This window comes from Oryx dammah, unplaced genomic scaffold (assembly GCF_014754425.2).
Source record: "Oryx dammah isolate SB20612 unplaced genomic scaffold, SCBI_Odam_1.1 HiC_scaffold_7, whole genome shotgun sequence".
NCBI classification, from domain to species: domain Eukaryota; kingdom Metazoa; phylum Chordata; class Mammalia; order Artiodactyla; family Bovidae; genus Oryx; species Oryx dammah.
In genome coordinates, this window is record NW_024070191.1 from 13,329,584 (window position 1) to 13,343,899 (window position 14,316).

Genomic DNA, 14,316 nt, shown 5'->3' on the forward strand with positions numbered 1-14,316 from the left:
CTACAGAGATGCTCTTCTACACATTATCCCATAGCGCACTGTGGCTGTACCGCCTGCCTGGTCTGAGACACAGGAAATGCTGAGCTGTCTGGTGTTTGCATTGTTAAGCAAGTGCAGGTTGCCTTTTGCTGTTGGTAGAAACTGAGAAACCGTGCACATGTTTGTGTTACATTTGTTACCTGCGTGGTTCTGGCCTCATTAATTCAGCCCTACATTTTGGTGTCTGTCTAGAAGATGGTATAGGAGAGGGTACAAATATTTCTCCAGAAGGATTTAAGTGTCTGATCGTTTGCCAGAATTTGACAGGTAACAACATGTAGCTGTTGCAAGTTTTTCTGATACATGGATGTGTTTATCTTTTTCTGTCACTTTGTGATTTAGATTCGATTACGTATCCTCCCTGGCACGGAACAGGAGATGTTATATAACTTCTACCCTCTGATGGCTGGGTACCAGCAGCTGCCGTCTCTCAACATCAACTTGCTCAGGTTTCCCAACTTCACAAATCAACTGCTCAGGCGCTTCATACCAACCAGTATTTTTGTAAAGGTGAGGTTTAGACATTTTCTATTTTTTATCGTCTTGGAAACAAATGCAAGTAGATGTTTTTTCACGTCAGTCAGTTAGTTCTGTTGTTCAGTTGTGTCCGATTCTTTGCGACCCCATGGAGGGCATCACGCCAGGCTTCCCTGTCCTTCACCAACTCCTGGAGCTTGCCCAAACTCATGTCCATCGAGTCAGTGATGCCATCCAACCATCTCGTCCTCTGTCGTACCCTTCTCCTCCCACCTTCAATCTTTCCCAGCATAGGGGTCTTTTCAGATGAGTCAGTTCTTCTCATCAGGTGGCCAAAGTATTGGAGTTCAGCTTCAGCATCTGTCCTTCAAACGAATATTCAGGACTGATTTCCTTTAGGATGGACTGGTTTGATCTCCTTGCAGTCCAAGGACTCTCAAGAGTCTTCTTCAACACCACAGTTTTTTCATATAAACGTCACTAAATAGTATTTTGAAACCAGCAATGTTAGTATTTTGACTGTTACTACATAAATTTGGCAGTATTGCTATCTGTTTCTTACTAAGTTATTATTTTATCAATTTTTTATTTTCTATTTTATAGATTTTTTTCTTAGATCTAATTTGAAAGGTTTTTATTCCTTTGGGCAAATGAAGATTTATCTTGATGGCATCCTTAAACATGTGTTTCCTTTGGCTTAGTAAAATATATTTTTATTTTTTTATTTAAAAAAATTTTTATTTTACTTTATAATTTATTTTTTAGAAATATATTTTAAAATTGTAGTTAATTTGTAACTCGTTTTTAATCACAATGGATTAATTTTCTGAATACAATCCCTGAACTTTTCTGATTCTAATAACTTTGCAGTACTACTGGATTTGGATCTTTTCTAAAAGTGATCACCAGTCGGAAACTATACTCGGGTTTAATGTTTGGATTTTTTTAAATAGTGATATGATTTCCAGGTTCTTGTTCTTTGATTGACTTAGCCTTCCATTCATTCCATTCCTGCATTGAGCTTCAGTTGCCTCACTCACACATGCATGCGTGTGTACCTACACGTATGAAACCTCCCAGCAACAGGGCAGAGCAGGAGGCCCCCTTCCCTGCCTCAGGGAACCCCCAGGACTTAACTCACAGCCGTCAGCCTGTGGTGCTACGGTTCTAACGCTGGTCTGGTGCCCCTTCTGCTCTCCCCACAAAGGTCTGCTTTTAAAGTCCGTCAGCATAGTACGGTCATTTGCAGGAATCTCGTTCTTTTAACTACTTGATGACTCTCTGGGGTGTTGTCAGACTTTCTGACTTGTCAGAAATTTTACACCTAAAAGCAGTCACGATATATTTTATTGACTCTTAGCTTTTCCTCTTCCGATGTCATGTTTTAAATTTATTCGGTCAGTGAACTTCGAGAAGGGGGCATTCTGTGTTTATCCTCTGCTTCAGTCCTCGCAGTATTTGTAGTTACACACTGTAGAGTTCATGACGCATCACTCTGTCCCAAACAGGAGAAGGGGAGCCCTTGAGTCCCAAGGAGCTTGCTGGCAGCTCAGGTTTGTGGCCTGCTTAAAGCTCGAGACACAGGCTGAGCATGAGAGGGAGGGTAAAGCTTTCCCACTCGAGCGGGAGTGGTGGCCAGGCGCCCTATCGCCCACGGTACACTGACGGGTGGGTGGCGGTTGCAGGTTAGGGGGCGAGGGGACTCCACGGGCAGAGGATGTGATGTGCTGGTGGGCTTGCCACTAGGAACAGAGGAAGCGGGCTGCATGGAGGCTGCGAGGTCGCCATCCCCAGGCTCACGTGGCGAGAGAAGGTGGGGAAAGGAGACAGATGAACATAATCTTGTTTGGAAACTTGCACACGTTTATTCTGTGTCCATGAAACAGTTCCAAGTACTTGCAGACCCTCTCCAGTTAACAGCACTTCTGTCGTCATTCTTACCTTGCAAACCCTCGTTTTCCCCTCCGAAGCCACAGGGCCGGCTCATGGACGACGCCTCCATCGCAGCCGCGTGAGATTCAGGACCGGCCTCAGTTGTTCTTGGAGAAATTGGACAGAACTGTGTGGTTGTTTCCTGGTGAGCTGTACTTGATCATGGTACAGGTTAATCTTCTCTATTTTTTAATGGATGTTACACCAACTCTTCAGAGGAAGTCATCCTAAAATATTAGGAAAATCTCTCTTCTAGTTTGACTAATAAATATTTGAAATCTGTCAGCGTGACGTGAAAGGGTGTTAGCCCTTTGTTTTTGTTGAAAGTTGTTTTGTGGACACGGGCGTCTTCCCAGTTAAGGGGGTTTTGTATGTGCAGTAGCCGAGGAAAGTTAAGTCTCTGAAATACGCCTGGACAAGGGGAGCCATGCACCAGTGTCTCCCCTGGAAAGCTTGGAATCCCCGTGGGTGCCTTTGAGAGTTGGCTAAACCAGAGATGGAATAGAATAAATCTGTTCTCATGCATCTAACGTATGTTCAGAGTCCATACACAGGAACCAGAAAGCAGTCACGGGACTGACAGAGACAACTTCCAAAAAGTTTTAATGAAAGCAGTTTAAGATGTCTAAAAAAAATAACCTTTGCTTAGCACCAAAACATTTCAGATAGGTTCAGCTTGCTTGGTTCGTTTATGAAGCAGGTTCGTAAACAAGATCCTCACCTGTCAGGATCTGAACTGCAAGATGCTAAGCATAATCTCCTAAACTGAAAGTTTTCGAGAAAGATGCAAGGTCTAAATCTAAAGTTCTAGAGCTTTTAGTTATGTCGTGCAGGTTGAAAAGAACTTTTTAAAACTTTTGAATATTCATGTACATAAACATATTGTGAAAATCCTCTGTTAAAATATCTTAATTTAAAACTCCCCCATTGTTCAGAAATTTTTATTATTTAAAAGTATAGGAGTTGTAAAAAGGAAAAGAATGATGTAAATAAATAACTTTCTCTTTCACACATGCTTGTGTGTGTCTTTTATTTATTTTGAGCTTGTTGGATAGCTGCTCTGTGGAGCGGCTTTTACTGGGAAACACCGTTGCAGAAGTGTGTGTGGTAGGGGGTGTGTTCTGGAGCCAGGGGCTGTGATGGGCTGGGGGGATCTGAGTTCCCTGTTGTCCCCACTGCTCAGGTGGAGACCACAGGAGCTTGTCGGATTGTCCCAGGGCCAAGTCCCAGCTCTGGTGACTTTGTTTATGTTGCCCTTTGTGTGTCTCAGGTTCTTACCTGGAAGACATGGATGATATGATGATAATACCACCTGAGAGGCATGTTATGAGGATGATAAAAATTAAAAACACAAGAGGGACTGTAAACAAAAATGCCATGAAGTAATGTTTTCTCTATGCTCTTTTATTTTATATCCTACTCTGTTTTGTTAAAAGATGTTCCCGGTGTAACGAATTGATTTCATGACTCACTAACAGGATGTAACCTGCAGTTTGAAAAATTCAAAGGTGCATCTGATGCACGACTCACATAATAAACGTCTCCTGTGTGTACACTGCCATTGTCAGACACGAAGTACCCAGGGCGTGTTAGGACACGTGGATCGCTGGCCTCCACTTCAGCATCACTAGCCTTGATGTCAGTGTGATCTCTGTGAGTGCAAATACACCACATAAATCGGCCTGCACTTTCCCTCAGTAGCGTAATCCTTTCTCAACCAGGAATCCTCCCATGTCGTTCATTTTACTGCAGATGTATTCCATTTATTTAAATTACAGCAAATTTTAATTCAGAAATACATGAAATAGTGATCTTGCCTGGGTTCCCCAAACAGAGCTGTCATTGCAGGAGCCGTTGACTCACTGAGGTTACAGCGTCCAGAAGGACCGCAGAGCCTTTCCCTTGGAGCCTCTGTGCTTCAGCCACAGCCCCTCTGTCCCCGCCGAGAGGCTCCTGTCTCCTCTCTGACTCCTGTGTCACCATTTGGGTCTCACTACTCCTCCTTACCAGTACTACGCACCATTCAGGAGGACACATTTTTAAATAAAGCATTTAAAATTTGGCTTTGGGGGAGTGACTAAAGTTTGCTTTCTGATTCTTGAAAGTAAGCACTGGTTTTTAATCAGTGTGGAGTGTTATGAAGAGGATGGGGATGGTAATGTTTTTGGAATAAAAATGATTTCCAGTTTGCTTCATTTTATATTTTTATGATCCTAAAATTACAACTTCAACTCAGTTTTCCTCATGAAGTGTTAGGTTCCTTATCTTTGAATTCTTTTTAAGGGACTGTATGGGATCATGGCTCTTAAATGGATTTTTTTTTTTAATGTCTTCAGCTTACTTGAAAAAAAGATTCTTTTGTTCTCATTCAGTCATTTCTTTCATGGCCCGTTCATAGCTCCACCCAGAATATGAAAGGCCTCTCTTCTTGATGCTGTCCCTAACAATAGCTCTGAAGAATTCTGAGCTGTAATTTCCACATTGGCGTTGCAAAGAAAGAGGGGGTGCTTTCAAGGAAGAAACAAGTGGGAAAGCTAAACTCACTCTTTCAATAAGGAGCGTCTATATGGTCTCCACATGTACCTTTCTGAAACTTCCTCTCTTGACCTAAAACCCCAGAAAAGGCACCAAAAGTATCCCAACTCCTAGTACTTTTTACACTAAGTAAAAAAAAAAAAAAAAAAGCTTAAGATGGATTGTGTTATTTACCAGTTGAGAGAATAGATAGTAACGACTGTAATTTTCAGGAAGCGGTTAGGTTCAACATTCATGATTAGAGATTGTTGAATGAACATGTGATAGCAAATAAAAATGTGACTTGCTCTTGCTGTGCATTTGTGTTCTGAAACATTTCCAACAAGGGATACTCATGCCATCCTTTGATGAGTGAGCCCCATTCCCACCATCTTCTTTGTACTTTAGTCAACGATGCGGTTCTCAGACAGCTACCGAAGTGCTGCATACAATTCGCCAAATGAGTGTAAAGCCGTGTGTTTTCACGCACGAGAAAAGAAATTCTTGGCTTAAGTACATTCAGGTTCTCTTCCAAGGTCAAATTGGTGAGAAACTTTCCCTTCCACTCAATTTACTTGCGCCTGAGAGCGAAAGAGACTGTTCACCGGGCCTTTTGTGTCTGCTTTCTGAAGCGTGTTTTACCAGAGTCAGCCCTGCCAGGCACGCCTGCGTTTCCGGTGACATATACCGTGCAAATGATAGGTTGAGCCATGCTTTAAATTCTAGTTTCTCCCCAGTCGTTCAGAGAATGCAAAACTCATAGCCACCTTGCAGCTGGTTTTTCATTTATGGAAAACACTTCTCACGCAGAATGTATCAGCCTGCCTGGGATGTGTTGCTGCTGCTGCTGCTGCTGCTAAGTCTCTTCAGTCATGTCCGACTCTGTATGACCCCATAAATGACAGCCCACCAGGCTCCGCCGTCCCTGGGGTTCTCCAGGCAAGAACACTGGAGTGGGTTTCCATTTCCTTCTCCAATGCATGAAAATGAAAAATGAAAGTGAGGTCGCTCAGTCGTGTCCGACTCTTTGCCACCCCATGGACTGTAGCCTACCAGGCTTTTCCGTCCGTGGGATTTTCCAGGCAAGAGTACTGGAGTGGGATGCCATCGCCTTGCAAATGATATCTTTATTAGGTTGGCCAGGATTTCTAAACCATGTATGTTTCCCAAATGATAAGTGCCGATATTTATTGAGGGCTACAGAGTACCAGGTGATTTTTGGTCTTAACTTCATTTGTTTAATACTCAAAAAAGCCCAGTGTGGAGTAGATACTATTATTATCATCCCCATTTTAAAGATGTGGAAACTGAGGCACAGAGAAGTTAAGTAACTTGCCCAATGTTCTGGTTATCACTGCACAGCAAATCATCCCAATACTTGGTGTCCAAACACAACAGTCATTTTTTATGCTGTCAGTGGGTCAGGAATTGAGGAAGAGCTTGTCTGGGCATTTTTGGTTTGGGTTCACTCATGCAGCTGTTTGACAGTAGGTGAAGTAGGAAATAGGAAGGTGAGAACAAGGAGGCTGAAGCCGCGTGGGGTTAGCCAGGTGTCTCTCCGTGTAGTCCCAGGACATTTCCAGGTGGTCTTTGGGCTTCCTCACAGCATGGCGGTCTCAGAATGCTTGGGTGCTTACATGGCGACATAGAGCTCTGGTGTGGCTGGTGCAGCCAGGAAGATAGAAGCCTCATTCCCTTCCGTGACCTGGCCTTGGGTAGCACAGAACGTCACTTCCACGATGCTCACAGGCCCATCCACCTTTAAGAGGAGGGAACATGAACCCTACCTCTTGCTGGGGAAATGGTCACATCCTAGAACAGCGGGGACAGGAGAGCTCACTGCAATCTTTGGAAAATGCAGCCTGTCTTAGCCAATGACATGGCACGTGGTGGGAGAGCTGGGATTCAAATCAAGGCCCTCTGCCTGCAGAGGCCACGTGCTGAACCTCCACGCTACGCAGCCACCGCTCTAAGGCTGCCAGTGTTTGCTCCTAAAGAAATGAGCCTTGGCTAAATACGGGTTTGATGACTGAGGCATTGCGCACTCTGTGACTGAGACCTATTCTTAAGTCTGGCAGCAACACTGTTGCCCTTAATTACACGTTGACTTCCAAGTGTTCAGAGTGCTTGCCATGGGCCAGTTTCTGTGTCAGCAGCTAAAGTATAAAGGAATCCTCTTCCTGAGGACCAGCAGTCCAGCACAAGATGCTGCCATGCGATGAATGCAATAGAGGTGGGCACAAGACCGGTGAACTGATGAGATGTGTGAGAATGGCTTTAAAATGCTCCAGAAAACAAAATCAAAAACCGGAAGACAACCTAGGTCAGTAAGAAGTGGATGAAACAAGATTTGAAAAACGTTGATCATTCTTTAAAGCAGGTAAAGAGTGCCTGGGGGCTGTACTTTTGGATATGTCTGCAATTTTCCATGATAAAAAAATTCATAAAAGATTCAAGGTAGAGAGGAAGCCCAGTGGAGGTGATTACAGAGTGTGAGTGAGGAAGCAGCAGAGAGGAGGGGCTAACTCCTGGAGTGACACTGGAGTGGCTTCCACGTTCCTAATGAAACTCCTGGGAGGTTTTCCTGTAAGGAATGTGTTTCCATCACCCCTGAACCAACAATGTTTCCGGGAGCTGGGTTTTGAAGACATAAAAGTTTGTAAACTAGACAGGTCAGGTGACAAAGAGGTGCTGGCTGGTGTCGGCTCCTGCCCACCTCCTCACACACCAAGCTCTCTTAGTGTAGACAGACTTGCACCGCTGAGTAGCGCTGGCTTTGTTTTCCCTGCCTGAGAGGTTCACATTTAGTGATAAAGAGAATTAGGAGAGGAATGAAACTCATTGAAAACTGAAAGAATGCTCTCTGCTCTTCAGCACTGTTGCTTCTGGAGAGCAGAGCTTTTTCTGTTAGAATTTGATAATTTTGAACAAAGTCTGTCTTCTTGTTAGTTGTATAATGCTCTCATCAGAGTATTGAGTTGTAGCTTGAAAAATGTTTGACCCTGGATGGTAATCAAAAACCATAGTCTGAACAAAGGACTGAATCCCAAATACCCAACTTACCAGGAAACAGTAGGGAGCCCTACATTCAAGATGTGTTTGAATATTGAATTGTTTAAACACAGGATAGCTCATGTGTTGACTGAGCGACTTCACTTCACTTCTCACTTTCATGCATTGGAGAAGGAAATGGCAACCCACTCCAGTGTTCTTGCCTGGAGAATCCCAGGGACGGGGGAGCCTGGTGGGCTGCCGTCTATGGGGTCGCACAGAGTTGGACACGACTGAAGCGACTTAGTAGCAGCAGCAGCAGCTCATGTGTGTATCAGAGGTGTTAGTGCCTACAAGTTGTTCAGACTACATTTACAGTATTTTCTCTGCTTGTAATTCCTACCACTTAATTCATTTTACTCTTTTATAGAGAAAATTTCAAAACATATACAAGAGAAGAGGCTATAATACACCTCCATGCTTCTACTCAGCTCTGTAACTGAATACTTTGCTATCTACTGTCTACATAGCACTGTACCCACGTCTATTCCCCTATTGTATAATTTCACCCATAAATAAAAGACTTAAAAAAACATACAATGCAATAATATTATTACATCTAATAAGTTGCCAATAATTTCTTAGAAGTTGCCTAATATACAATATATGTTCAATTTTCCCTAATGGACTAAGCAGTCTTTTTAGAGTTGGTTTGTTTCAATCAGCATCCTAACAAGGTCCATCATCATGTTTAATTATGTCCCAAGGCTTTTTTGAGCTTCATTAACTGTAGAAGAGTCTCTTCCCCACCTCTATGCCTTATCATTGACCTGTTGAAGAAAGGGGGTCAGTGTCTTGTAAAGTAGTCTACACCCTGGTGTTGGCTGGTTGCTTCCCATGGTGTCGTTGGGCTTGTTTCTCTCTTCCCTGGATTTCCTGTGGACTAGGAGTTAGGGTTTAAAGCTTGCCTGAGTCCCTTTCTACCTACCTCGTCCCTTGCCCCATTTTTTTTTTTTTTTTTAAGAATATCTCACAGTTGATCTGCTGCATATCTATTGCCACACAGATCTGATTGCCTCACTTTTAGTGATGCTGAAATGGATCAGTGGGCTTACGGGATGATGGCCTAATCCCTTTATTATAAGGTTCAGCTAAACATCCATCAGTGGCAATTGTCTGAATCAGTCACTTAATTAGAAGTTGCAAAATATAATTTTAATATACTGGCCTGCATTTATTGGCTAGAATTATGCTGTCGAGAAGCATTCTTCCCCCTTCACCTACTAGGTCTATGTAATTACTCTAATAAATAGTTCCTATAGGAAAGAAAGAATTTTTAATAACTTGATTCTTTCTCTTTATAATTTTCAGGGTAATGAGGCATGCCTTATCTAACTCTTTGTTAACTAAGAGCTTTGGTTTTTGTTTTGGTTTACTGGTCCTCTCCTTTTCTCCTTTCTTATGAAATAATCGTAAATGAGAGACTGCAACGCAGGGGAGTTGGTGTGAGGACTTTCTGACATTTTGGTGGCTGTTGCCCCCTCTATAGGGACACTCAGTGCCCTCCATTTGGCTTCATCTGAACAGAGGGATTCTTTTTTTTTTTTTTTTAACTTCATTTTATTTAGGCTATACTGGGTCTTCATACAGGACATGGGATCCAGAGTATGGGGTCAGTAGCAGCACCTGGGTTAGTTGCCCCAGGCCATGTGGGATCTTAGTTCCCTGACCAGGGATGCAACCCATGTCCCCAGTCTTGGAAGGCAGATTCTTAACTGCTGGACCAGCAGGGAGGTCCCCAGAGGGATTCTTATGCCTGTGTTTACCCCTGTAAAGCCTCTGCTTTGAAAAGTAAAGTTGGCAAGGAATCTTCAGCTGTAAGAATGAGACCAACAAGAAAACTTCTACAAACTTCTGTCAGACAATCACTTCTGCAAGTCTGGGCCAAGCACACACTACAAATCAATATTACAGAGGTTCCAAGTGATTCCCTGGAGGAATTAGTGCAAGAGCCTGATACAGAAGAAAGATTCAATGATGTTTAATAAATGGATTTTCTAGGAATTCTTTGAAAACCGATTATCACATCATGGTGGATCTTTCAACACAGACGCAGATACTGTTAAAAAATTACTTGGGATACTTGTTAATGACAGTTAGCCAGACTTATTCAAGAGAGGCTATTGTGATCGGGTTTTGTAGGGGAGTGAGATCAGATTCAGCTCTGACAGAGATGAGTGTGGATTTGAAGGCAAGGAGCCGGTGGGCATCAGTGGATGGGAAATTTGTTGTTGCTTAGTTACTCCATCATGTCCGACTCTTTGTGACCTCATGGACTGCAGCCCACCAGTCTCCTCTGTCCATGGGATTTCCCAGGCAAGAATACCAGAGTGGGTTGCTATTTCCTTCACCAGGGGATCTTCCCAACCCAGGGATTGAACCCTCATCTCCTGCATTGGCTGGTGGGTCCTTTAGCACTGAGCCACCTGGGGATATTTTTTTTTTTTTATTGCTGAGGCAAACCCTAAGGGGTAAGAGGGATTTTTGCTAGACCAACTCAACAGAATGCCTGCTGAAGGCAGCGGAGATGGTCAAGTACCATTCTCCATGGACAGGCAGAGAAGCCTGTCAGACCTGGTTGAGCAGAGGTGCCCAGAGAAGCCTGATTAAAGTTTGGTCAAAGGAGGGGTAGGTGCCCACTTACAACCATTAACCACGATGTTTTATTTTTCAGGTTAATCATTCTTCCTCTATCAGGTAGTAGAGTATTTGCTGCTTTCAAAGTCAAGTGTGTCTGAGCGGGTTGGGTAAGCTGAACCTTTCTTTTCAAGTGTTGCCACCCGCTGCCTCCCAGAAGATGAAACCAGGGCCTCCCCTTGCGAGAGGCTCAGTGCATGAACAATGCTAGCTCAGGACGCAGGAGGACGTCGTCGCATGACTGACTCCACTCCGAGTTCTTCGAAGCAGAAAGAAATTTCCAAAGTGGTTAGACAGGCTGGGTGACTTTAGGACAAGGCGCCTTTATGTTTTAAAATCGGAACCCAGCTGTGACGAGCCAGCAAAAAGGTTTTCTTGAAGCTGCTGGGATGACCTGCAGAAACCCTGGCTGGGCGGGTGAGTGTGGACTCCGCACGCACGCAGGCTCCCCTCCACTGCATCCCCGGCGCCCCCCATCCTCGGGTCCCCGCGCCCCCGGGTCCACTGAATCCCTGGTCCCCGCGTCCCCGGGTCCCCCATCCCCGGGTCCCCGCACCCCCAAGGTCCCTGCCTCCCCGCAGCGCGCTGAAGGGATGCCACCGCTGCAGCGTCAACCAGGCTGGGCTCCTGCGTGAGGGCCCCTAGCGCATCTGAGACGGAAGTTCACCCTAGTGGGCTCACGCCTGGCTTAAACGTGGTGCAGCCCCTTCCAAAAAGCCGGCCCAGCTGCTACTCTGAGAGAGGCCCCTGGGGGCGTTTTCAAAGTGAATGCAAAAAAAGCTTCTATGGATTTTGCCAAGCCCACGTAGGGTGTGGAGCCCTATTAATTAAATCTACCTTTTCTTTCCAGGAGGAGGCATCATAGTCCAGAAAGACAGAGGTTGTGTCCAGTTTAGAACCTCCAGGCCACCCGCAGATGTAGGGACCGGGTGTCCTAACACCCTGGCATTCCCGAGCTCCCAGCTCACCCCAACCCGCTTCAGATGCTGATAGAAGAGTGGAGAAGCTCTGTGTCCAGAAGGCAGGCAGCTAGTATCTGAACCGGGAGTCAGTTGCTGACTGGCACTTGCCGTGGGGGCTCACCATCCACCTCTACAAGGATTAAGTCATGTGCTACTGCTGACCTCCGACACCCCTGAAGGGCAGGGGGAGGAGAGCAGAATCGAGGCATTCTGTGCTTGGGGTGAACTGGCAGGACAGGTCTTCAGAGAGTTAGCTATGCTCAGGAACTAATTTTATGAGCCCAATTTTTGTATCTCCTCATATCTAGAAAAGCACTAAAATCCTTCATGGTGACGACTGTTTCTCGTGACCTAGCAAAGCTTCACGAGACTAGTAGAAACCTTCTGGAAAAAGTATGTGCTTGATTACGTGTATTCCCCTTCACCAAAATCACATATATACCTAAAACTTCCCCCCCTGCCTCTTTGGAGCTGTCTCCCAGAGCTATCTGAGGCGCTGTCTCCAGTCTGCAGTCCTCATTTTGCCCCAATTCTAACTGAACTGGCAATTCTCATGTTGTGCATATTTTTTCAGTCGACAGAGGCCAGGGGATGAAGGCAGTGGACACAGGTGCCTCTGGAATGTTCCCTCCAGGAAGGGAGCGTGGCCTGCCTCGCAGATGCCAGCACTGCTAGACTCAGATCCTGCCTGCATTCTCTCTTTTCCTGTTTGGTTTGGCAGATCTGCAGAGCTCTCAGTGGGGCCTGAACCCTCACGGACAAGTCTGTCTTTGTTAGAAGGGCCCTCCTCCCTGGTGAAATCACCTTTATCCAGATACATAGGTCTGATCAAAGGGAAATACTTTAATAACATGGAAAATGGTCACTGTTACAGTGTTGTGGGGGGAAAAAAAGCATGTTCCAAAACAGTATGTTATCGGATCTTGTTTTGTAAAACAAAACCAAACAAACACCAGAAAAACACAAATACATACTCAAAGGAAAAAGACGAGAAGTATATGCATCAAATTCTACTTTTGGCTTATTGGATGATAGGTGATTTTAATTTTCTTCATTTTACTTATTTGTTCTACAGTGATTTCAACAGTAGACATGGTTTTTTCCTAATAAGAAAAAAAAAAGACAAATTTTATCAAACAAACAAACAAACAGTGTCACCGGCCCAGTGGGAAGGGAGTCCATAGGTGGGCACACCTGGTGATAATATACCAATATACCCACTTTCAGAAGCACCCGTGTAAATTGCTGGAGACACTCTGTCTTGTAGAAGATACAGATCTGTTCCTGTTTTGTGGCCACTCAAGGAAGAAGCAGATGAACCCCCACTGCTGTTATAACCAGGATGCTTTTCTCTTACCCAGAAGATTCCTCAGGATATTGGTGACTCTGATCTGTTGCTTGGCAACATGTTCATTGAATTGGTTCTCTTCCAATTTCCAGTTCTCTATGGCCAGGGGATTTCTTGTCGTGCCTCAGCTTTTGGATTGTAGGAGGCAGGTCTCAATTTAGGTCTCTGACCTTGGGGATGATGTCAAAGGGACCCAAAGAGCTTCGAAGTCTTAACTTAATGGGACCCAATAGCTTCCTTCTTGCCATAGCACCCTAAATGGGCCTTCCAGCAGAACCACAAGAATGTAAGTGCCCAAAAAACAGGTTTTATTCCCTGCGCTGTCTCTCACTCCTAGAACTATTCCTGACACCCATTAGAAGGAACTGGTAAATATTGATGTCAATAAATACAGCGATAAACTGTAGACTTACTGTTTGAAAATATCTCAGGTGTTCAGATTTCTCTTTCCTTTTCTTTCTTAGTTCTTATCCTTTGTTCCTCTTCTTTTCTTCTCACTTTTACAATTTATCAGGAGAACTCCTTCCTTACCCACCCCATGCCCATTTGTCATTTGCTCACTAACAATCCAGTTATTTACTAAAAATGACAACGAAACCCACAGGCCACAACTGTTGTCTGACCCCTCGAAACTTCCAAGTCCCACCCAACAAAGTCTTGAGACATGGGAGAGCCAAAACCAAAACTCAAGCAATTCCATCTGTGCCCGTTATTCTTATTTCCAGCTTCTTGTAGACGTGAGGATGACTGGAACGCTGGTATTTCCACACTAGGGATGCCAACGATTTTTTGTCAAAACATGAGAAGGAGGGCTTTCCCTGGTGGTCCAGTAGCTAAGCTCCCAGAGGGAGCAGAGGGTCCAGGTTTGATTCCTGGTCAGGGAACTAGATCTCACATGCTGCTGCTAAGACCCAGGGCAGGCAAATAAATAAATAAATATTATTTTTAAAACGTGAGAAGAAGCAGCTGTTTCAGATACTGCAGGCCGAGGGCCAGTGTAATTTGTGTAATTCGGAAGCCATAGGCACTGGACTCTGTTTCCCTTTGCAAAATCCCCTTGTCTCTCTCCAAGCTGTGTTTCTATGTCCTGAGCCCCAGTGAAAGCTCTAGAAAATGCTGTCTCTGGGGAAGAGGTGGGGAGGTGGGACTCATCTGCAAAGGTAAATAAAATATGAGGACAGTTGTAATGATATTTTGATTTTTTTAAAAAATTTCTTCAAAAACTCAGTATGGCATTTTCATCATCATAAAAATAAGAACAGAGTCATCTGCCCAAGGATTAAATAAAGCAGGACATTCTAGGAGGAGCTGGACCAAGGCCGCTACAAATGTCGCTCACTCTCCCTCCTGCTGCCT

The 14,316-nt window shown here is 44.4% G+C and overlaps 1 protein-coding gene across 1 annotated transcript in view; it reads left to right on the plus strand.

Annotated features, from left to right (window-relative positions):
* Positions 1-3,326, plus strand: part of TRAPPC11 (trafficking protein particle complex subunit 11) — a 36,864-nt gene extending 33,538 nt beyond the window's left edge. Inside the window, exons 29-30 of the mRNA XM_040243035.1 lie at positions 382-549; positions 2,487-3,326. Coding sequence (XP_040098969.1) covers positions 382-549; positions 2,487-2,531 — 213 coding nt within the window. The 3' untranslated portion in view covers positions 2,532-3,326. The remainder of the gene's footprint in view (positions 1-381; positions 550-2,486) is intronic.
* The last annotated feature ends 10,990 nt before the right edge of the window (positions 3,327-14,316 follow it).